Below are 26,082 nucleotides of genomic sequence, written 5' to 3'. Positions count from 1 at the left end.
CCTCAGTCCCGCCCCCCAAATTTCAAACATCACCTCAGTGATCCTAAGAGGTGAATCATGACGTGTGTGTCATTAAAATAATGGGTAAAGGAGGCCTCTCAATTGTCCTGACCACTGAGGTGTCAACATAAAAGTGAATTCAAGCTCTAGAACTATGTTGACTTTTCTTAAAGCAGCAAATAAGCATATATCAGTTAGAAACTTTTCAAGAACATGACGGATATTTATAAAATTTGAGGCAAAGTATTAGACAGATGGGCTGGGGTGAAGATGATTGATTTCCTATTGAATGTAGAAAGTTAAGAGCAAGGATTACAGAACCAGGCTTCTACTTATTAAGTATGTCACCTTGAACAAATTATTTAACATTCTGAAGCCTCACAAGATAGGAATGATAACAGTGCTAATGCATAGAGACGTGGTGGGAATCAAGTAAGTCATTACATGTAAAGCACTCAGAAGTGCTTAGCACTCAATTTCAGGTTCTACAAGAAGCGTGTGCATTTTATTCCTTTGTCGGCTAATGGGCAGATCAAAACTTAATTCAGGAGAAATCAGAACAGTGGAAGTTTAGCCTCAAGAACCTTGCTCTCCTAAGCATATATTTCCACTTACACAGACTTCATAAAATTTGATTGCATAACTTTATAATGGATGGATTTGAACTGTCCCTAAAATTGACTATGTACTACTATTATTATACACCTAGAAAATATTGCTCTTGGTGCACATATCCATTCTCCCACTTAGAAATAAGTAAATAAACAAATGCCAAGGAATATGGCACATTAGGCACATTTATATAGCAAATGTATCATTCTCCTTGTCAGCATATTTTAGCAAGTGACAATAGCCTCCATAAATTACTTATGTGCTGCCTTCACACGCAGAAAGTGAGGCCCTTATCATAAAAGAGCCATCCGCATTTTGGCATAATTTTGTAAGACTGTGACTGTATTTTCAGGGAAAGTAAACAAATTTAGCTTTCCACTCATCATGCGTCGAGGCTCTTATATTTTTTTGCTGGGTTATGAGGTTAATTACCAAAGAAGATGATTCTACAAGCAGCATGCATTGTATATGGTCTGTGCCTGAAGACAAAGTAGAGAATTTTTCCATCACCTGAACTTTTGGATTCCACACTTTTAAACCAATTTCCAGTGCCCATCTCTCTAGTGCATCGTGAGCAGCACATCACTGAATCAAGCAACCTCTCCTAGCTGTAGACCATGCTCCTGGGCCCAAGATGCCCAAGCATAGGTCACTAGCAGAGAAATAAAGGCATATTGATGAGAATAGCACAGGGACACAAGGAAAGGGGGACCCTTAGGACCTCCAGGAAGTTAAAAGGGTATAATTCTCCAAAACTGAATGGGCCAAGGGAGATGAAATGAGGAAGAATGAAAATGGAGTGTCAAAGGGGGGTGATGTTTGGTTATTCAACTATATTTGTATTTCTGTTCTATTTAGTTCTTTCCACTTTATTGAGAATAACTAAAAGGCAGTGCTGTAAAGTAGTGAAGAAAAATTTCAATATTTTAAAGTTAAAAATCAATGAATTTTGGAGTTAGAACACATTGCCTTTGATTCTGACTTCACTATTTCAGGCAAACTGGCTGGATTCTATGACTTGTTTCATTGACTGAACAGAAACCAAAAGGAGTGCTTTGGTACCATAGAATGGCCTGGCCTTTAGCACCAGACAGATGTGAGTACAAATTTCAGTTCTTCTACTTGTATCTTGCACACTATCTGACATGAACTTCATATGTAACACTGGTAAGAAGGGGAATATAAGAGATATTTTCAGAGAGTTGTGGTAAAATTAGAAAATAATATTATAATAATAAAGAATTGTGTTTCTTCTGGAGGCTTCCATTCCCTTATTTTATGTAGAAGCTGCCTGCATTTTTTCACTTGTAGCCCCTTTCTTATATCATTTTAAGCTCTTCTTTCTGTTGTCTCATTCCCCATTTCTCTGACTTTCTTCTATCTCATATAAGAACTGTTGCACATCATCAGGGCTAACACATTTTCTCAAATAATCTCCCCATCTCAAAAATCCTTCACTTGATCACATTTGCAAAGTTCCTTTGAAGGTAACTTTCGCAACTTCCAGAAATTAGAATGTAAACACACTTCAGGGCAACTGGTCTACAACATACCATCACTGTAACAAAGATAAAATGAAATTTCTGAAAGAGAACTGCAGGAAGGGCCTTTATGATTTGTTTTGTTGAATTTGCCATTAGCATCATCAGAATGATATATATTAAGCATTTCCAAACATTCAATTTATATCTTCTCATAACAGTACCCCTGTAATGTAGGTACACGACCACAGTTTTTTTTTTTTCCATTTTATAGGTGCAGAAATAAAGGTCAGAGGGATAACCTACACATGGTCATAGAGCTAGGTTGGAATTTTTCAGATCCCGGCTGCCTAATTCCTGTGGCTGTACACTTACCAATGCACTCTACTGCCTTCTCGGTGCACTAAGATAGTCCCTACAAATGATAGCCTGGCAATTGTAATGTTTATATAGGTGTACAAAGCTCCCCAAGGATGGGACTGATGAGACTATCGCAAAATAACTCAAAGAATATCTTAAATATCTTTTGTGGAGATAAGAGTTCAACACAAAGCCTGGCACACTTGAGCATTCCCTAAGCCTTTGGGGCTGTACTGTCACTTACCTGCTCATGCCCATAGTACACTGTAATGTGCAATGGAGTGAAAAAAACAGCATCTTGAACATTGACATTAGCTCCGTGTTGGAGTAACACATCAGGGGCCTGGCCAAGAAAAATGTCTTGGTTAGAAGCCTCATCTGGGCCTTCTACCCATCAAAATTTATTTTACATATCACCATGCATAACTCTTGATCAGAAGTCCTTCCTTACAACACAAATTTCTTCCATCTTCCTTCCCCAAAACGTCCAATATCTTGCTTTTGTCTACAGAATAAAGACCAAGCCCCTTTGTATGACATTTAAGTCCCCTCAATCTGATGGTATACTTTTAAATGTATTTCCCATTACTGTAGGTAGTTCTGTGTCCAATTTCCTATTCATTTGAGGCAGTGTACACAGTATGCCCACAAGCAGAAATTTTTTTTTGGTCAAATAAAAATGTTTTAGCTTTTGTTAAAATGGCATCTCCTCCCAAAATTCCTATTTCCCTCCCTTTATTGCCATCTACTTGGATTAAATGAAATCTTGCTTAGTCATAGATCTCATATAATTTCATTGGTGGCATTTAAAACATCTATTTATCTATAGATTTATCATCCTTACTAAAGAGCAAATCAAGGAAAAAGGATATAATAGATAATCTTTATAATTTCACTGTAGTACATTTTATGAAAGTAGTAATCAAGAAACACTTGTTTAATGAACAAAGAAAGGAGTAAGTAAGTGTAAAACACTACCAGGAACTATTGGGTAGGTGTCTTCATGGAAAGTCACAGACTAGCAATTGTAGGGAAGAAAAAATATTTTTCTCCTACCTATTTTAGGTTCACTGCCTAGGCCCTATGAATTAACTTAACAAAAGATAGATGAATAAGAGAAAATATAATTCTATTAACATGGATATATCAGTAATGTGCTTATACAATATCTTAAAACTTATATATCTTAAAAACTTGTGCTTATGCAATATCTTAAAAAGTTCAGTGAATTTCGTAGAAAAGTAATAAGAGGAAAGAAAAGAATTCTGAGCTACTAAAGGAACAAACTGCAAGAAGGTGAATAAATGGAGGAAACTAATGAAAGATAAGTTGTTATGCAACTCCTCTGGTGGGTTCTCTGGGTTGGTAAGAGTCTCTGGTTGTCTCTGGTGCATGATTAACCTCTTGGTAATGAAGGGAGGAAGGATACTTTTATAAATTCATATCCTTCTCTTGGTCAATATCGAGTCAGATAATTTTCTCATATCTGTTTCTTACTGATATTGTTTAACAAAAATTATTCAGCATGCTTCAAGTTTCTTCACCAAAAGACCTATTTTTAAATTCTTTTTTCCTGAACAAAGATTGTGTTGTTTTCTTCAGGTGTGTTCATTTTCACTGAGGACCTTCCTAATGCACTATTTTTCAGTTGGTAAGATATTACACATTTGAGAATTTTTTCAAAAGTCTGTTAGAAAAAAGAGGAAGATGTGACATAAGAGCTCAGGGACACCCCCGGCACTAAGAAGGAGTCTTCCGGGCCAGTGTACCACACATAGGCATATAATTGTTAAGACTCCAGAAACTCAACAGAAAAACAAAGTTCTACAAGAAGTCAAAGAAAAGAAACAAATCACATACAAAGGAAAGCCCATCAGAGTCACAGCAGACTTCTCCACACAAACCCTCAAGGCAAGAAGAGCTTGGAGTGATGTATTCTAAGCCCTAAAGGAAAACGGCCTCCAAACCAGAGTGATGTACCCTGCAAAACTATCTTTCAAAATTGATGGAGAAATAAGATACTTTCATGACAAAGAACACCTTAGGAACTTCATGAATACCAAACCAGCACTCCAAAAAATTTTAGACAATATTCTAGGAAAAGACAACGAGGATCACAACCCCAGGAAACACAGCAGAATGAATCCATTGGGAGCAACAATAAATTAAATGAAAAGGGGGAGAATCCAACAAAAAGAAGAAGTCATGACAATGATAAGTCAATATGTATCAGTTACAACTATCAATGTTAATGGTCTCAATTCACCACTCAAAAGAAATGGACTGGTAGAATGGGTCAAGAAGCAAGATCCAACAATATGCTGAACACAAGAAACACAATTCAAAAAGAAACTCATAGACTGAAAGTTAAAGGGTGGAAAACAATACTTCATGTGACAGGACCCCCCCCCCAAAAAAGCAGGAGTAGCTATCCTCTTTGCAGAACAAGTGGATTTCAAACCAACACTTATTAAGAGAGACAAAGAAGGACACTACATCCTTGTAAAGAGAACAATCCAAGAGAAAAATATGACAATCATAAATATATATGCACCAATGCTAGTACACCTAACTATATAAAACAAGTACTAACAGACATTAAAAATCAAATAAGCACTAATACAATTGTAGTGGGGGACCTCAATACCCCACTGTCACAAATAGGTACATCAACTAGACAAAAAATAAGAAATGAAATACTAGAACTCAATCAAACTCTTGAACAAATTAACTTAACAGATGTTTACAGAGTGTTCTACCCCACAAAATCAGAATTCATATTCTTTTCAGCTGCACATGGGACATTCTCCAAAATAGACCACACACTCACTCATAGGAGATGTTTAAGTAAGTGCAAAGTAATTGAAGTTAACCCCTATATACTGTCAGACCATAGTGTGATGAAATTGGAGATCAATAGCAAAAGTAACCACAAGAATTTCATACACACATGAAAATTGAACAACACACTTCTGAAAAAGCAATGGGTCACAGAGGAAATTAAAGAAGAAATCAGACAGTTCCTACAATTAAATGACAATGACAATACAACATATCGGAATCTGTAGGACACAATGAAAGTCTTAAGAGAGAAATTCATAGCAGTGAATACTCATATTAGAAAAACAGAGTGAGCCCAATTAAACAAACTGATGCTGAATCTCAAGCTTCTAGAAAAAGAAGAGCAGGACAAGCTCACATCTCATACAAGGGTGAAAATTATAAAGATCAGAGCATAAATCAATGCAATGGAGACCAGGAGAATGATACAAAAAAATCAGTGAAGCCAAGAATTGGTTCTTCAAAAGAATAAACAAAATTGACAAGCCCTTAGCCAACCTTATCAGAAGAAGGAAAGAAAAGGCCCAAATCCATGCAATTAGGAATGAAAAGGGTGAAATTACAACAGGCCCAGCAGAAATCCAGAGGATCATCAATACCTACTTCAAGAACCTATATGCCAATAAGATGGAAAACACAGAAGAAATGGACAGATTCTAGATAGGTGTGAATTACTAAAGTTGAGCAAAGAAGACCTAAATATTCTAAACAACCCAATATCGATCAATGAAATTGAAAATGTAATTAACGACTTGCCAACTAAGAAAAGCCCGGGTCCTGATGGTTTCACTGCTGAATTCTATAAGACATTTAGAGAGGAACTACTGCCACTACTCTTTTAACTCTTCAATGAAATTGAAAGGGAAGCATTACTCCCAAATTCATTCCTGCAAGCAAGCAACACCTTGATCCCTAAAGCAGAGAAAGACTCAATCGAAAAAGAGAACTATAGGCCAGTCTCACTAATGAACATAGATGCAAAAATCCATAATAAGATACTGGCAAATAGAATGCAAAAGATCATCAAGAAGATTATAAACTCTGACTGAGTGGGATTCATCCCAGGGATGCAGGGATAGTTCAACATACACAAATCAATCAGTGTAATACACTATATCAATAGATCCAAGGACAAAAACCATATGATCATCTCAATAGATGCAGAAAAAGCATTTGAAAAAATCCAACATGCATTTAGAATAAAAACCCTACAAAAAATTGGAATAGATGGTCTCTACCTCAATCTGATAAAAGACATCTATGAAAAACTAACAGCCAATACCATACTAAATTGTCAAAAACTGAAATCCTTCACACTAAAATCAGGAACAAGACAAGGATGTCCACTATCACCACTCCTGTTCAATATAGTTGTGGAAACATTAGTCACAACAATTAGACAAGAGAAATAAATAAAAGGAGTAAAGATAGGAAATGAAGAAGTCAAATTGTCATTATTTGCAGATGACATGACACTCCATAAGACCCCAATAACTCCACCAAAAGTCTTCTAGACTTAATAACCAAATTCAATAAAGTACCTGTATACAAGGTCAACACACAAAAATCAATAGGTTTCCTCTACACAAACAATAGACTCACTGAGACAGAAATAGGGCAAACAATTCCTTTCACAATAGCATTCAAAAAACTGAAATACCTAGGAATCAACCCAATGAAAGAAATCAAAGACCCCTTCTGTGAAAAATATAGCACTTTGAAAAGAGAGATTGAAGACAACATCAGAAAATGGAAAGACATCCCTTGCTCCTGGGTAGGAAGGATCAACATAGTGAAAATGGCCATACTTCCAAAACTTCTATGTAGATTCATTGCAATCCCAATTGAAATTCCACCAGCATACTTCATGGACCTTGAGAAAACAATCCAAAAATTCATTTGAAACAAGAAGAGTCCTAGAATAGCAAAATCAATTCTAGGTAACAGAGACATGGTGGGGGTATAACACCACCCAACTTGGAACTATACTACAAAGCTACTGTGATAAAAATAGCATGGTACTGGCAAAGAAACAGACCTGAGGACCAGTGGAACAGATTAGAAGATGCAGAAACAACTCCAGACACACTCAGCCACCTCATCTTTGACAAAAGAGCCAACCATCCTCACTGGAGGAAAGATAGCCTCTTTAATAAATGGTGCTAGAAAAATTGGGTTTCAAATTGCCAAAGATTAAAACTAGACCTATATCTCTCACCATGCACTAAACTAAAATCAAAATGGATTGAAGATCTAAATATTAAAACAGAAATGCTGAACAGGCTGGAACAAAGGTTAGGTAGAACTGTTGAAGATACTGGTGTAGGAAAAGATTTTATGAACAAAACCTCAGTTGCCCATGAACTAGCACAAACAATCAACAAGTGGCATCTCTTCTTATTATAAAGCTTCTGCACAGCAAGAGAAACCATCAACAGTGTGACGAGACAACCCACAGTGTGGGAAAAAATTTTCACCTGCTGTTCCTCAGACAAAGGTGCACTATCTAGAACCTAATAAGAACTTAAAAAAATCAGACCTCCCAAATTTAAAGACCCAATCCAAAAATGGGCATTTGAATGAACAGACATTTCTCAGACAAGGAAGTAGAAATAACAAATAAACATATGAAAAAATGTTCATCATCACTGGTCATTCCAGAGATGTAAATGAAAACAATGCTGAGATTCCACCTCACCCCAGAAAGAATGGCTGCTATCATGAAATCAACCAATAGCAAATGCTTGCAGGCTGTGGGGAAAGAGGAACACTGCTCCACTGCTGGTGGGGGTGTAGACTGATGCAACCACTGTGGAAATCAGTATGGAGATACCTCAAAAAACTAGGCCTGGAAGTCCCATTTGACCCAGCTATTCCTCTCCTGGGTATCTTCCCCAAAGAATTAAAAGAATCATACCACAGTGATACATGTGCACCCATGTTTATAGCAGCCCAGTTTATAATAGCTAAAACTTGGAAGCAGCCCAATTGCCCATCAACTGGAGACTGGATAAAGAAAATGTGTGTTTTTTTTTTTTTTTAATAAAATGGAGTACTCCTCAGCCATAAAAAATGAGAAAGTAGAGACATTTATAGCTAAATGGATGCACATTGAGGCCATACTTTTAAGGGAAATAAATAAGACTCACATGTTTAAATACCGAATAGTTTCTCCAGTGTGAGAAACTGAAAGTGTAAATAAGGGCTAAAACGTATAATAGATAATGTGAAATAGGAAGAAAAGGACCAAAGTGGAAGGGGAAGTGGGAGGGGTAGGGGAAAGGACAGAAGGGAATGGAATTAATATGAGAAAATGAAAAATGGAAACAAAATCTTTGTAAATAGGGAGGGATGGAGGGGTTGAAGGGAGGACGGGGAAATGGAGAAAAAAATAAGAACCAAGAGAGGTTATGTAAAGGTGCAAATTTCCAATGATGAATGTCATTATATTGTATACCTAAAATGTGCTAATAAAATTAATTTTAAAAAGAGCTCAGGGGACTTCGGTTCTGTTACTGCTTCTGCTCCTATGAGGAATTAGCTTCCTAAATCAGTTTCCATACTTGTATGAATGGTAGCCCTTCCAAACTAGAACAGGACCATAGTCATTATTACACTCCTATATTTTAAAGAGGAAGAAATTGAGAATCAGCAGTGTGAGACAATTTCTCACTGCCATAGGGCAAGTCAGTATCACCAGGGATGTGAATCTGCAGTTTGTCACCTCAAGCTTTGTTTGAGTACTCCATAGTTTTAAATAGCTTTCTTGTCCAATTATTCATCTACTTAATATTAGTTGAACACATATGGGCTAACACTGTTATGTTACATGTTTATTCTCATAATTATTTAGTCAGGATAGCATTAGAATTGACTAATTGTCATAGCAAATGAATCAGGAATTCTTTTGTAACATCTGAAATTGTTAGTGTGTCCCAAAAATATAAGCTGGCATATAGGCTTCTGAACATTCTCAAGACAATGATTTTGCTTATATTTAAATAATGATGATTAACCATAGTATATAATGTGCAGAGTTTGTTTTCTAATAAAGGTTGAAACCACAATTAACACTTACTGAAGGAATATTAAGTATTAGGTTCTGAATGAAATGTATCAATGGTTCTTGTCTACTCTTGTGTTGTGCAAAAAACATGGAAAGATAGGTACTATTCTCCCATTTTAAAAGTGAAAGAACTGCATCTCAGGATGGCCAGGTAACATATTTGAGGTCAATGATTTAGTATGTGGGAGAGCTGGAATTCAAATGCAGGTCTATCTGACCTCAGTTTGTGCCATCCGGTTGCTTCTGTGGGAGGGTCTCATTAACACTAACCTTTAAATTATGAGCCAAGTGACTCAACATTGGAGAAGAGAAAGCCACTTGTCTCTAGTGATTCTGTGGATTCCTCTTGGAAATGAATGCCAGAGCCATTTTGATCAATCGTCTGGTATCTGAAGCTTCACAAACTTGGGATTCAATCTGAGGAGCCTTGAGAGGAGGTGGCTAATGATCAAGGAAGATGAAGCTTTTTACAATTTCTCTTATTTTAAATATAGCACAAAATGAAGTAGATACCATGAATTTTTATTGTAAAAAGGATTCTCAAATGTTAACATATAGAGCCAATTTCTTAGGCATGGTTCCGTAACTTACTTTCATCTGAAAAGATAATTAATCTAAGGCTTCGATAAATAGTCAAAAGCAATTTTTTTCCTAAGTTTGCACTTACCCAGTCACTCAGAAGGTCAACCTTTTGGCTGAACATTCCTTAATTATGAAGTGTTGGCCTTCTGAGAAACTGTCAAATGTAAGTTTTAATGAAACCACACCAAATCATTATTGAACTGTAGGCTTTTAAAGTTTATTTTAAAATCCAAGGAACTATTTAACCATTGAGAGCAATGTGTATTGGAAGCATATTATTTTTTTACTTCCATGAATACAATGCTTTTATTCATCCTTGTTTTTGGAGTCAGTATGGGGATGGTATCTCCCATTACCCTTATGGGAAGATGATATATTTGATGTATAAATACTTCTGCTCTGTGAGCTAAGACAAGTGTACACATATCACATTTTAGATTGAAAGACATGTCTATTGAGTCATTTTAGTCATGTCTCCCTACTGTGAAAAAAAGTGTGTCATCAACCTCACACTATGTCTCCTACACGAAGCCCCAAGAAGTCTCACAATGAATCCCCTTTACTCACAGCTAATATAGATATATAATAGGCACAGTCATCCAAGAAGTCAAAAGGACTATATTTGTAATAGAAGTAAAAATCTGAAAGATACATCTGTCATCAGGCATAAAAGAGTTTAAACAAATAATTAAGACAATTATATGATAGGAACTCTAAAAAATTCAATTCCACAAACATTTATTGAACATTTTTATTTCAAATTAACCTTCAGCAATTCCCAGGTGCTTTCTCTATGCAGGAATAGTGGCTAGAATCTTAAATACATAATCTCATTAAGTTTATTACCATGTATATATTTTGTTGTTTCAAAATGTTTGAGAGATTACATGGTTTCAAATTTTTCCTCAAAAGGTAATAACAAGACTACTACTAACATTGCAAAGTAGGAAAGAGTCTTTATCACAGAAAGGATATCACATATGCTTTAAATACTTTAAGGATATGAACAGTATCACACATAGATTTATGTAACTGACATATACATCATTGTTATTAAAGAATATAGATTTAAATATAACTGGAGACAATACCTTTTCTGACAGAAGGATAAGTACCATGAAGTGCTTCCAATTAGATAGATGTTTTAAGAGCACAGAAAATAGAACAGAAGTCTTTATTTTGATAGTAAGGCAATCACTAGATGAATTGCCCTTACAGATAGTTTTTTTTAACATTTGACTCCTGAAAATATCTAAGTGAATCTCCTTGAATCTCTTCATTGTAAATACCCATTTTTAACATTCTGCTTTTTTCTTCCTAGAATAGCTATTCTTCTCTTTTTTTCTTGCCTGCTACATACTTAGTATTGTGACCAAGCACGTTTTTCATGAAAACCTACAAATATTTAATTACATTGATCATTTGTTTTTGAATGTCTATACAAATTATCCTCACAATATAATCCTTCCATTAATTATAATGGAAGGAAAAAAAAACTACTACTATATACAATTTTAAAGTATTTTATGTTCTAAAGTTGTCTCACTATTAAACATAAGAAGTTTTAACTTCAGGTAAGAGAAATTTTCATCTGAGGCATCAGAAATTATTCCCTATAGCTAGTCATTCAAAAAGCACAAAGATTCTAAAATTAACGACTATAGGAACAAAGGCCCTCACTGTTTGTACTTGCTAAATGTTTCCTACAGTTTTTGATTTATTTGACTTGGCTCCATTTAACTTCCCTGCCCCTTTATCTTTTATCTCATGGAAGTCTTTGGGCAGAAATGAGACAGAAATAGTGACTATATAGAGAGGAAGTAAATGTCTCATGGAAGGGAAGGTAGAATGAGGTAAATTCTAGAGGAAATACAATGGCAATCAATCTCAGTTAAAATTACGAAAATCAAATATTGTGTCTTACACCCAGTTGACCTTCAATAAATACATACACATTGAAATCAAATGCTTCTTTACTTAGATGGTATTTCATTTCTTATTTCTTCTTGGAGTCCTGTTTAGATTCACACTTTCCCTAAGTTGTATAGTTTAAAGCCACAATATTCTTTTCGGTGGTCTTGTGTCTAACTTTATTATTCAGAGGAGAGAGACAGAGAGAGAAAGAGAGATTGATTATGAGCCTGTAATGAGATTATACTCATTTCTATTTAATGGAAAATCTATAATTAACAAAGCTTCCCAGCAAAACTGTTTTCTAGTCTATGCTTCATCCTTTGGAAATGATGCCAAAGGTATCAATGTAAAGTTGATTTTGATTTGATATTTTTCTATTGATCTCCAGTTCCAACATCTAGTATTCAGTCCCCAGTCGTCATCCCTTTGAACTACTGCTCTCTTTCCCAAACTTTACAGTCTCTTTTTAGGAGATGTGAAAGCCTTTTGCTTACATTGCCTCACCTCCAATTCACTCCTCATCCCCTTCAATGTGGCTTCAGACCACACCACTCAGGAAATTTCCCCGGACAATAATCCCAAAGTCCTTCTAATTATCCATTCCAGTGGATGCTCTTTGGCTTGTAGTGAATACTTATAATTTTATGTTACCTTCGAGTTTGTTTGGAATACAAGTTGAACTTTATCACACCAAGCAGTGTTTATTCACCCTGTCAGAGTTTCTAATTCTGTGATTCCTCCCAGTTCCTCAGTGAGGTTGATCCATATACCTCCTAAATATACCCACTTCTTGGCGATGCCTTCCCTACAGAACAAGTAGATAAAACAAAATGAACTTGTCCTTTTGATGCTAGTGTCCCACATGGCCTAAGCAGCAGATGTGCACCAGTGACCACCTTTCAGTAACAGCATATTTCCACAACAAGGGCCTGCTTGCTTTAAACCCGCCAATGAGAATTTCCCCATGAAACTACTGGAGTAACACCCTGGTGCCCAGTGAAAGCTTGGGCTCACAATCCTCACTTTCTGGTTAAGCATGTGCATCCCAGATGGCTCCCCACTTCCCAGCGGTCCTGTGAGATATACTGCCCCATCTTCTCTTGAATCTGTAAGTAGCACAATGCTTCTAATGTTTTGCATGTTTCTTTGTTAGTTGTCCCCTCTATGTTCCATAAGACCAAGAAATTGAAGATAATATTTATTTTTTACCAGAATGAGCAGCTATCTTGGTTAAAATAAACTGGACGTAGGTCAGATAGGTGTCATAGGAAGGCTTGCATTTTGAACAAGTTTCCTGCGAAAGGAACACTGGGTCATGGGTCAGACACTTAGGCACTAAGCTATCTGCCAAGATAAAGAAGTACTGCATGAAAGGAGCATTGTTAACACCTATGACCAAATACCTGGATCCCTATGGGGACCTGGCTGGAGTTTATAGCCACTCTTATGTAAAGACAATAAAATGAGCTGAGGTAGTGCTTAGTGGCCTGGAGATGTAGGATGGATTTTATAAATATGAAGACAGTAGAAGCATTATGACAGTACATGAGAGGACTGGGATGGTGAAAGATGAGGAGAAATTGTCAAGGCTTGATGATCATAAAAGAGGAAGCCCACAAGGACAGTTAAGTATGACAATAAAACTGTGTCTACTTCATGAAATTCACCTACAGGTCTGTCTCTCCACTGAATCACTTGCAATACCTGGTTTCTTACAGTTCTCCTTGGAAGTTCATTGTGCTCTTATCCAATAGCACAAGCTATTTCTGCTGGAACAACCACTCCACCAATATTTCAAGATAATTCTCACATTTTCACAGTAATGAACAAAAATCCAGTCATTTGTCCATTAAAGCAACCAACTGTGGCTTAACCATTTGTATTTAAAGTTTTTATTACATAGAATGGATTTTAGGTAGCATTTGCTTTATAGTAAGTCCTACTTTTGAATTATACTCACATATATATATATATATATATATATATATATATGTGTGATATTCACCGACATGGTTATGTTAGGTGAGAACTCTCTATATCATGTAGTTACAGAGTTTCTCACTTATAACACTGGTGGAATGTTTTTGTAATAACTTGTTTTTACCTGACATAGTTCTAATTAAGTATTTGAGTACAAAAACCTTTGGAAAATAGTTTCATCAGGCTGTCAGAGAAATGAGCTGCTCTTATATGATCTCACTCTCATTATCTCAGGTTAAAATTAAATTTGTCTTGAAAATTATTCAGAGGATAACTCCACAAATAATATTGTCAAAGAAATTAACAAGAAGTTCCATATTTTTAAGTTTTGGAAATAAAGCTTAGAGACACTGACATCTCTCTCTCTCTGTGTGTGTGTGTGTGTGTGTGTGTGTGTGTGTGTGTGTGTATTAAACAAACTTCATTTATTATTTAAATCTAATACTACTTCTCAGGAAGTGATGAGAATATAAGAACAGCTGGTGGAAGGGGACAGTGAGATGAAGCAGGGATGAGTTCAAGTGGTACCAGTTTATAGTATCAGTAATTGAAACTTGGACATAATGCAACTACACTAAAGTAAGAGAGGGTACTCATAGCTAAAATGTGGGAAGAAGGGAACCAAAAAAGGAAACAGGTGAATCATCTAAGAAGGAAGAAGAGACCAAAGGAATGCCTATAAAGACAGCCCACAAGAGAGATATTTTTAAGAAAAGAAGGGCAAACTTTCCTGAACATTTCAGTTAATCATCATTTTGCTGTGTTATTTGATTCCTTAGATGTATACTTTTCTCACCATTTCCTTATGTGAAGGTTTTATTTTAAAATCCCTGGCTGAGAACTCAGGCTTTCAGTGTTTACTGTTAGGAACACAAAATGTTCTATGCATTTCTAAAGCCACAATTTTATCTTTTGAGATTTATTTATATAGCTTACCACAGGCCCCTGGTTTTTCACTATGTAGCAATTGTTGAGACTTGGAAATTGGAGTACGCGTTAGACTCCCTCCCACTGACATTCCTTCCTACACTGCACACAACCTTAACATCACAACAGAAGAATTCAAGCAGTACCTAACAGTCAGTTTGCTCAGAACTTTCTTTCCCCAACCCAAAGCATCTGTTCCTCTATTTTCTCAAAAGAAGCTCATTTGCTATAGCATTTTGAAAACAAAAGTGATTTGCCTCCACTTGATTCAGCTTCAAAATTACATTCTAAAGGTAAATTGTTATTAACTAATAGAACATAAGAAAGAACCTATACAGATTTTGCCTCATAGACAAGGCTAAGTAAGAAGACTTTTAAAAATTATATCAATGATTAATAAATTTCCAGCAGCTGGAGTTTAAAAATAGGAAAAAACCCCCAACAAAACATGAACAATTAAGTCTCAGGCTTGAGGGTTAGTACCATTACAAGCATGTGTTGGAAATATTTAGGGTTCCTCTTTTTGAGTTTCCTTCATTAATGAAAACCAGAAAACCATTTGAAGAACTGCAAGATACTACCTTAATTCATATCAGGACAACAAATCACTTATATCCTACAGGTTCTTTATTGAAAATGTTGGTCTGCAAAAGCTTTAGAGTATGTGACACAGTGAAGCTGTGCATCTATGGTTATAAAAATGTTTTGACTGATTATGAGTCAACTGATTATGTACTTATTTCACAGGTATATAAATTAATTACAGAGCATTTTCTTTCTGGAGAAGGAGTTTATTACAATAAAGAGCTGACATCATTTAGTCAGAGACCTATCAGCAGGACTGAAAACAACAGGCATGATGGTGGTAAATGTAGTAACCACTGCACTGTTTGTCCTAAACCATGATAAGGTAAAATACATGTGGACATAATAGAAGACTTCAATGATAATAAAAGAAGCACAGTATCAATCTGCCTGAGTAGTTCTGGCTTCAGAAACAGAAAAGGACAACATATGATGTGGATAGAACTCAACCTCAGACATCAAAATCCCTTTACGTGGCTACAAATGCTAGAATGCATATCCAAACAAATTGGCAAACTTGCTCCAGAACCCGTGTGTTTAAGCACTGTGCTGTTATACTGCTACAGTAAAAAAAAAAAAAAACAACCCCAAAACCAATACATTCTTCTAGGATTCCAGGTTTTCAAATTTCACACTGTTTCAAAACTTTAATTAACTCTGAACTCAGAATAAGTACTGTGACAGAATTGGCTTGGGTGGCAACTGGTGGTAGAGCCATGAGCCCAGTATACCTAAATTATCTCCAATGAACCACTGAATCCTAGACATCCAGATGATGCACACTGAATCACTGTTCCACAGAGAGTTGTTAGTTTTTGAATACAATTGGTATCATATCTACTTACTTAGTCCTCCTTGAACTCAGGAGAAGATGAGGTCAAAAGCATGATATCACACTAAATTTTCAGGGTTAGGGGGATTCCCTATCCTCTAGACATAGCACAATATGCCTATCAGTCCATATCTGTGTATGTTTTTAGTGCTTTTGATGAAATATAAGTCGTATGGGCTACCCATGAGGCAAAGTAGTTCCTTTGAGTACTGCTTGGCATAATGACTCTTTTTCAATGACTAAAATGTGGCAAAGGTTATGGAATGCTACTTAACAATATTAGGCTAAAAAACGATTGTGACTTCATCTTACTTGCACTTTCTTGATCTGTCCCTTGCTTTCTTTAAAGCAAGTCAACGCTCATCATGAACTGTTCTATGGATAGGACCACATGAGACCACTGACATCTCTGGAAAGCAGCCAGAGAGGAGCTCAAGCTGGCCCACATCCACTGAGTAGCCACGGAAGCATGTTCTCTCTAGCACTCTCTGACATGGTCACAGCCCCACCTGATCCTTTGATGCTTTATGAGACACCCTAAGCCAGAGGACTCAGATGAGACACCTGATATTCTTAACCTAGAAAAACTGCAAGATAATAAACTTTTTATAGGCTACAAAGTTTTGGTGCAATTTTTAATGTTGCAATAGATAGATAATACACTACTTTGCTTCTCAAGTCATTATTGAAAATGTTTAGATCAGAATTGATATTTACATTGAAATACTTGCCTATTTCATACTTGTGAATATTAAAGAGAAACACCAGCTCAAATTGACAGATATTTTTGAGCAGGTATGTATTCTAATTACCAGTTAGGGGATGAAAGATAAATTAATTGTTCAAACACAATATATGGGTTAGTGGAAGAAACAAAGAATGATCATGATTTAAGGCATTTATGATTTTATCATGATAATGTATGGGTATCATAATGAAAGAATGTGTAAGTTCTAAATTCCATCTGGGAAGATAGAGAAAGCAAAAGAAGAGGTGTAAACCTGGGTTTGAAGTAGGAGTTTCCTAAGTAGATAAGGAAATATCAATCAAATGTGTGTGATTGTTCATTAGTACCTAAAACAGAGCACATAGATTGCCAAAATCTATCGTTTCTTAAAATATAGTTCAAAGCCCACTCTTATGAAATCTTTTTCTGTCTCTAGATTATTAAACTAATTATTTATACAAGTAGTGTGGTTTGGGTGTTTTCCCTGTAATTCATATGTGGGAAGCTTATTGTCTAAAGTTCTAATGGTATTAGCAGTGGTACTTTTGAAACATATTTAGGGTAAAATGAGGTCATAAAAGCAGGGCTCCCATAATAGCAATAGTGGCTCTAGAAAAATAGGAGGACAGAGCCAAGCTAGTGTGCTCTGCCTTACCACATGATGCCCTCCTTGTGGAGGGAGCTGTTAGGGAGCAGAAAGAGGTCCCCCGCCAGTTGCCAGCCCCTTGATACTATACATCCCAGCATCCAGGACCACAAGCTAAATAAACCTCCATGCTTTATAAGTTATTCAATCTGCAGTGTTCAGCTATAACAAAAACACAGTAGGATAACAAGGGATTAAATTTCTTGATAACCTAATAGTCACCAAAAGATTATTAAAATAATTCATTACAGAGACCCTGCCTCAGAATTACTGAACCAGAATCTTTAGAAACCACAGATCTACATTTAAAAATGCTCTGTTGACACTTCCTCTTGCAGCCAATATGGGGTAACAGGTCTAGATTACTCTTACCTAAAACTGTCCCCAAATGGGCAAAATATATGAAATAATTTTTTTTTTTGGTAACCGAGATCAAACTCGGGACCTTGCGCTTGCAAGGCAGGTGGAGAAACCAGTGAGCTAAATCCCTGGCCCATATGAAATAATTTTTAACAAATTAAGTTGATCATCAGTCCAAGGAAGATAATAGTCACAAGAGATGGAAACAAACATGATAAACCTTACAATTTCCCAAGTTTATTGTCATGAGAGAGTTTCCAGGCAATGATATTGGAGAGGGACACTCAGACGGACCCTGGAAGTTTCCACAGTTGAGAAGTCATAGTTGACAGTGTGGAGAAAGCAAGTTATCATCATCTTACAGAACAGTACCAGAGACAAAAGAGATTCACACTTCTGAGATAAGCAGAGGATTCCCCCTGAGTGATACAGCTGAGCAATGGTCAGAATGTGCATGTGAGAAAACTTCCCCTGACTGGCAAGAACCTACATAATGGATTAATGGTAACATACCCAGTGTTCACACATGTCCAGGGATAATGCATAGTCCCACTACCAGCAACAGAAAATTTCATGATTCATGGGGCACTAGGGGAAGTACTCACAAGAGACTTCCTTCAGTAGTAGGTTGTTAACTCTACACTGAGTGCTGCTTCAGCCTCATCAAAGAAATCTTAAGATCTAGACCTGAAAGGATGAGATAATTTTCATAAAAATTCACTGTATCTTAGTAGGAGTGAGGATGGAGATTGATTTAAAAATATTTTACATCATCATTAAATTTTATTTGAGCAATTGGTAATAAAAACAAAATCTGGTAAGTAGCCCCTCAAAATTACACATATTATTAAGGGGAAATAATGCCAGCAAAATTCTTGTCATTTATAATGCAAGGGAGAAGACAGTGGCATAATTGCTTTAAAATGCTAAAAGAAAAGCCCTTTAATTAAGGATTAGTGACCAGGGGCCGGGGATTTAGCTCAGTGGTTCTACTGCCTGCCCCGCAAGGGCAAGGTCCTCAGTTCAATCCCCGGTACCGGAAAAAAAAAAAAAAAAAGAATTAGTGACTATATCTTCTAAACACAAGAATGAAATATTTTCATCAAAAATATTGTGATCAAAATATTTAAACAGATACTCCAAGAAAAAGAGATAAACAAAGAAGTTATACAAAAAGCAAATAAGCACATGAAAAGATGCTGAATTCATTGGTCATTAGGGAAATACAAATTAACACCATAATCAAATGCCTTTGCAGGCCTACTGGGAAGGTTAAAATCAAGATCCTTAATGAGTAAGTGATGGGAATGTAAAGCCACTATGAAAATAGTTTGTCAATTTCTTGGTAAATTACATATAAACTTACCCAGTTATCTACCCATTCTACTCTTTTCTGCTCAAGAGCAATAAAAGTAAGAATAAATACAAGAATTTACACAGAAATCTTCATTGCAACTTTATTTGTAGTTGCTTAAAAGTGGAAATAAGCCAAATGTCCATCAATAGGTTAACAGATAAACCGCATGACTTATCCAATATTGGAATACTATTCACAGACTACATATCTGATTGATAATTTATTATACAATTAACATTTTACATTTTCACATTCATTCATTCTCAACTTTTCACACCCCATTCTACATACATATACTTACATAGTCTTCTTCAATTATTCCCTTTCATAGTGAATGGAAATCCTTTATCCCGTTGCTAAAATCAGAAACTATTGTGGCACTATCTCTTTCTAACACACCCTATATGTGACACCCATCACCAATTTGATTTGACCATCTTAACATTTTGCAAAGCTGTTCTTGTCCTTCATCTTTATTATTATAGCTTATGGCTAGGAACACACTATAGATTACTGCCTCCTCATATAGCTCCCTGAACACATTCCCACCTATTCAGTTGATTTGTAATTCTGCAGACAGAGATATCCTCTAAGACGGGAACTTGATCACATCACTACTTCTTCATACTCTCACATTGCTTGTGAAAGAGAGGGAGGACTTCTTAACTTTGTTATCTAACTCAGAAATTTTGAGAGTAAAAGGAGAATTAAGTAATTACTCCTGAATGACAGGCATAAACCAGAAGTGCCCTGGAGAATCAGAATAATGTGATCACTCTGGCAGTAAGTCCTCTGGTGATCTGGGCCCCAATCTTTTACTCTAGGTTCATTTTCTGCTGCATTTCCAGGTCTCTCAGCTCCAGCCACGTGATCCATTTTGAAATCTCCTCAGTGTATTTTGTTTAGTGAGAAAGTTTTTATATACACTAATTCCTCTTCTAGAAAGCCCAGTCTGGGTCTCAGCTTTTCTGTAAAGTGGAGATAATAATTCTGTGTACTTGGCATGGTTGTTTTAAGGAGTAAGAGTCACTATATGCAAGCCACTTAACATAGGAAGCACTAAAGTTAGCTGTTTCTACTACCAGCGCTACTATCACTATTATTTCTTCCTCTTTATTTGACTAATGGCTACGTAGGTTCTTGAGTTCTAAACTAAGTTGTTAAATCTTTAGAGATTCTCTTCCAATCTCCATGACTCCAAATATATTCACTCAAAAAATACTAATCGTGTGTCTATAATGTGCTAGATGGCCCTGTGCTAGCACTGAGGTGATGGAAAAGAAACAGAAATACAGAGTCTGTCCTTTTGGAACTTTTATTTTAGCAAAGAAGAAAGACAGTAAAACAAAGTAAATGGGTAGTGTACTGCATTATAATGATCAGTGATGGAGCAAAATAAGGAGGGAAGAGGTTAGATGTCTCAGTTTAAAATAGTACAATCTTGGAAGATGTCATTGAGAAATTAAATGTGAACCATGACCTTAAAAAGGTAAGAAAATGCAATCATTGCCTGAGAAAGTAGTCTAGAGGATGAGAAGAACAACCTAAACATTCTTGAGGCAGCAGCATGCCTGGCATGTTTAAGGACATTAAAGTAAAAAGGAATAAATAAGAAAAGAATGGGAATCAAGATTAGAAAGGAAATGAGTACTTTTGCGCTGGACATTAAGTCTCACCCTGGCTGCCAGGTCAGAACAAGTTAAAGGAGAAAAGGCAGAAGAAGGGAGACCGAGACACCTCCGTTTACACATAGCGCCATGGTGACCTTCTGCACAGGTTTTGTTACAGTGGAGAATTGCTCATTTGTGTGATTATCTGAGTACCTATCTTTTGTATAAGACCACAGGCTCTGTAAAGCTATGAATCACCTATAACTGCACTCACCATTAAATTATCAGCATTGAACACGGATTTTAGTTGGTTCTGTAGACATATGTTTAAAAATTAAGTGAAAGAAAAACTAAATGTATATTATTATATTACAACTTTGGATTTCTTTAATGGGTTATAAGCTTCTAGGTGACATTTAAAGCTGTATTGTATACTTATTTCAATTTCTACCACAACTCTGTTATGCCCTTCTGCATACATGCTCAATAGATGTTTGCTGACTTGATTTCCTATTCCCTAGTCAATTTTTATATCTCCTACAGTCTAAATTTCCTTGAAGAAAAATCTGTAGAACACAAAAGAAAACTTCTAAAATGCCAAGATAAGCTTTATAAAGTCTAAACAGAGAACATGAACTCTTGAGGTTTACATATCGCCAGAAACTATGAAATTCACACAAGAGAATCAGTGATGGATTTTTCCCCATCTTTTGGGAAATAAAACTTGATAATAGAAGTTTATTTATAATCATAGCCATAAAATTGCCTCTAGGAAAGCAATAATAATGGGGCAAGCTAGCTCGTTTTCTTACAAATCCAATTAAAAGAGAATAAAGACCCCAAAAACTCAATTTTTATTTTATTTTTCATAAACAAGTGAAACAAACCTATAGAATTTACGAAATCGAGTTTTAGTTCAGGTTAATAACTTTTTGGCATTGTAGTGTGCAAATGAATTAATTGGTTGACTGAAATATCCAATGATCATACATTTTATTATTTGACAACACTTGATAAGTTTTAAAATATATTAAATGTAATAATCATTCTCTAGTGGCTTTTCACTGGGATGAAAATCTGAAACCCTTTTAAACATCAATCTTAGGAAATGTATTTAAGCTAGACCAATACTGGAATCTTGACGGTTTTCTGATTACCTTTACTCCTGTGGCTATTGTAACTTGAAAAATTGACGATATGAGCTTTCTTTCACTATGTAACAAATTCTAATTGCTAAATTAAAACAAATTCTAGTTCCTTTCAATGAACAACTCATATGCAAATCAAATACTAAATGCCTCACATCATTCAGATAACAGATTCCAATGAACTGTAACTGTTTCTCAGTAATACACTTCAATATGCTGATACTTTGGTCACCATCGATGGAGGTTTAGTAGAAGATATTTGTGAATCTTTCATGTTGAAACAAGCAGGTTATATAGATACTTAAACCAAATATTTCAAACTGTTTTTCTTTCTTTGTCTAATTTTCAAGGATAAACTATGAATAATCCAAATCATTTTCATAAGATACAGCAAGAAAAATGATGGAGTTTTATCACTATTTTTATCACTTATTTAACTAAGTACCTTTTGCCCCAAATTGTAATCAAATTAAGAACAAAATGATCACATAAGAATTATATACATATGTGAAAATATATACACATTTTTCAATTTTCTTTATGAGTTTGATAATTTTTCTGCTAAAAAAGTGTTTAGGACTATTCATGCAACATCATGGTGCAAAACTTAGACATTGGCATAGGACCTCATGTGTGGGATGACCCTGTGATTGTTTTAATGCCCTGCTGTCACTGTTATGAGACTCTTTTGATTTTTAACAAGGGGTTCTGCTTGAAATTATATGGGTCATCCAGATAAGAAGTAAATTGACTTGTCCAACCTTTAAGCAGAAAAATAATATAAAATTTTCGAACAAGGAAGCAGTAGTGGTTAGTGCTATAAATCTTCAGGTCCCCAGACAATAGCTGAGACAAATGGTATAGAAACAAAAGAGACAGAAACAAGTTGCAAAGAAAGACATTTCCTTTGTTGTAAACATTTTAGCAAAATTTTCTTTGATGCTGAGTTTAAAAATGCTTTCAGTGCTAATCAGAATCAATCAAGGAAACGCTTATCGGAAGAGTTTTGAAAAACAAATTTTTTGGGGTGTGTGGGCTTGGTTTTTTGTTTTTTTCCCTAGTTTCCTGGAAAAACACTCAATTTAACATTCTAGGTTTTCATCAAGAGCAGATTAAAAAAATAGCAGAAAATATAATACTCAAAATATTTAACAGTGGGGAGTCAGGAATAAATCTTTTGTTTTTTTGGTACCAGGGATTGAACTCAGGACCTTGCACTTACAAGGCAGGTGGCAGAACTAATGAGCTAAATCCCTGGCCCAGGAATAAATCTTTTAAAAGTCAAATTTAAAACTTGGAAATAAAGTTGGACCTCTGTATCTATGAGTTCAACATCTTCAAGTTCAACCAAAGAAGGATAGAAAATATTTTTTTAAACAAAACATGCACTTTTGCCAAGCATGCATACTCCTTTTCATTGTTATTATTCTGTAAGGAGAATAGTACAGCTATTTATACAGCATTATGTTGTATTAGGAATTGCATCTAAATTTAAAGTCTCGGAGAATGAGTGTTACTTATATGCAAATACCATGCCATTTTACAAAATGGACTGGACAGAGTCAGTATCCATGCAGGATCCTGGAGCCATTGTCCTGTAGATACTGAGGGAAAGTTGGTCAAAAGAAGATACACAAGTAGCGGACTTTCCTTTGTTAGCTACTCTGAGATAATCTTTCCAAAGCTCCACTTTCTTGGATGGCAGAGGACACTGACTAAAAAGTGAGTCTTTGAAGTGAGACATTTTAGAAGTAGAATCAGAAATTTAATAGATGTATGATTTGGTACAAATTGGCTGATCTGTTTGAACTTAGTTTTCTCCTCAATAAATTCGTGTCAGGATTAAATGAGATGTCATAATAATTATAAAATGTTTGATTAAAGTAAATCCTTCATAAATGTTCATTTCTCAGCTATAGAGTAAGAACACAAACACAGGAGGGAGGTGAGTGGGAGAAAGGGAGAGAAGGAGAGAGGGAGTTTACAGGAAAAATAGCTTCTCAGCAGGACAGAGCAGCACTGAGATGACAAGGGATTCAGATTCCACCCAGGGCCATATTTAAAAGCAAAATCCAGTTCTGATGGAGTAGACCAAGCTCAATACTTGTGAGTCCTGAGTGCTCTAAATCACCCATGAGGCAGATGATTGTCCTTTGAACCATGGGTTAGACCATAGTGAGGGTCTAGAAGCCAGGACTCCAGGCTACAGAAGAAAGGTGACCAAATGAAGACAGAAAAGGAAGAGTTTAAATAGGAGGAATTGGTGGGAGAAAATTAAAGGTCCAGAATAATAGAAATAGGGGTATATGCATGTATTACTACAGTATGATGATACTTAGATGTCCAGCAAAAGATGAATGGCTACAGAAATCCATACGTATGTGGTATATATACACAATGAAATATTATTTGGCCATAAAGAAGAATGAAATTGGATGGGTCTTGAAAACATAATGCTCAGTAAGTCATATACAGAAAGTTAAATACTGCATGATTTCTCCTAGATGAGAAACCCAAAATATAAATTAATTAAAGAATAAAAAGAGACAGATTGTAGGAAACAGGGAGGTAGAACTTTTGGAGATGGGAAACAGGGTCACTGAAAGGGGGAGAGAAGGCAGGGAGGAAAAAGACAAAGAAATGATAGAGAAATAATAGATATGTCCAATTCCACAAATAATGTAACTATTATGTGTTGCAAACATACACTAGAAAAAGAAGTCAAATCCAGCGTGGCTTCAAACTGCTCATTCTAATTCCTAAAGAACACCTAATCTGCCAAATCCAGGAGATAAAGAGGGCTTGTCTGAGATTTAATGTGTTTAGTGCTTAGGGGGAGAAACAAGTAAATATTTGAGAAGCATGACAGAAATACACCTTGTGTTTGGGAGTAAAGAGGAAGTTGGATGAGGAGTCAAGTCTCAAAAGTGATCATACCTCGAACTGAAGCATTTAATACCTGTATTGAACCTTACTTGGAAGGATGTCTAGGGCCCATTCAAAAGAAAGTGAAAAAAATTTCCAAAGGAATTCCAGGGTTTAGGATCCAAGACAGGGAAATGTCCTCAATTTCATAGGAAGAGACCGAGTAAGATGTGGCTACTGCTGTCTGCTTAGGTCCAAAGGAGGGTCAAATGGTCCACTGGGTGGTAGCAGGAGGGCAGAAGTTAAAAAAAAAAAAAAACATGGAGTAAGAGAAACAGGCCTATGATAAAGGAGAATGCAGCAAAGTTTTTGGTAATGCTCGAATTACCCCAGCTCCCATTCTAAGATTCCTACCTTACTTTACGTGGAATTTTCCATCTCTGAATGGTGAAAGGCCCAGCTAGCAGATCTCTGTCCCACTCTCTCCAGGTGGTGATGGAGAAAGAATAGCCAAATGGACCATTTTGTAAAAGTCAGCTTGGAAATTTTGCCACTTAGACTATAGCTCAGAACAATCAAGGATCAACCTCTTAGGCTAATCTCTCCTCATTAGATAACTTAATTCTTTTCTCATGTTTATTTGGATTGAAAATGTGCAAGACCTCACTAGCTTCCAGGAGGGCTACAAAGGCCAGAGCAGCCATAAACAACTTCAGCAGAAGAAACTTCCTTTTTTCTTCTTTACTTGCTCTTATCTTGGTTGTCATTCCGTGAATACTTGCTGTGCTGTGCCCTGTATCTTCTAAAAATGCATCATGGTGGACCCAAACCAGCTCACGCGGAACACTATTGGATGTGTCTCCAAAAGAGGATCATTGAGAAGCCGGAAGAACTGCCAGCCTCCGGGGGCTGTGGCAGATGACTGCCTCTCACAAGGGCAACCAAAGGGGATTGGTACTATTTTTAATAATCTACAGGAGAGAGGTTCTACAACTTCCATTTGTGTTTTCTCTTGACTTTCTACGGTCATAGGGTTCATCAATTCAAAAAAGTAAATGAATGGACATAAGTAATTCTCAACAACATAGTATGAGGATCAGATATCCCAGAGGAAGCTGTCCACGTTTTAAAAGAACAAGAAAACAAGGCACTCAGAGCCTAAATACATTCAGTATATGACAGAAATCAC

General features: G+C 36.0%; 1 protein-coding gene across 1 annotated transcript in view; it reads right to left on the bottom strand.

Annotated features, from left to right (window-relative positions):
• Tnni3k (TNNI3 interacting kinase) overlaps positions 1 to 26,082 on the bottom strand; it is a 330,025-nt gene that overhangs the window by 185,497 nt on the left and 118,446 nt on the right. The window contains 1 exon segment of the mRNA XM_087212909.1: positions 2,698 to 2,796. Within this exon segment, the coding sequence (XP_087069035.1) occupies positions 2,698 to 2,796 (99 nt within the window).

Source organism: Heterocephalus glaber, unplaced genomic scaffold (assembly GCF_053883595.1).
Source record: "Heterocephalus glaber isolate CG9 unplaced genomic scaffold, H.glaber_assembly_v1.0 deba00001442, whole genome shotgun sequence".
Classification (NCBI taxonomy): Eukaryota; Metazoa; Chordata; class Mammalia; order Rodentia; family Bathyergidae; genus Heterocephalus; species Heterocephalus glaber.
The sequence above is the reverse complement of the archived record's forward strand: the minus strand, read 5'-3'. Positions and strand labels throughout refer to the sequence as shown.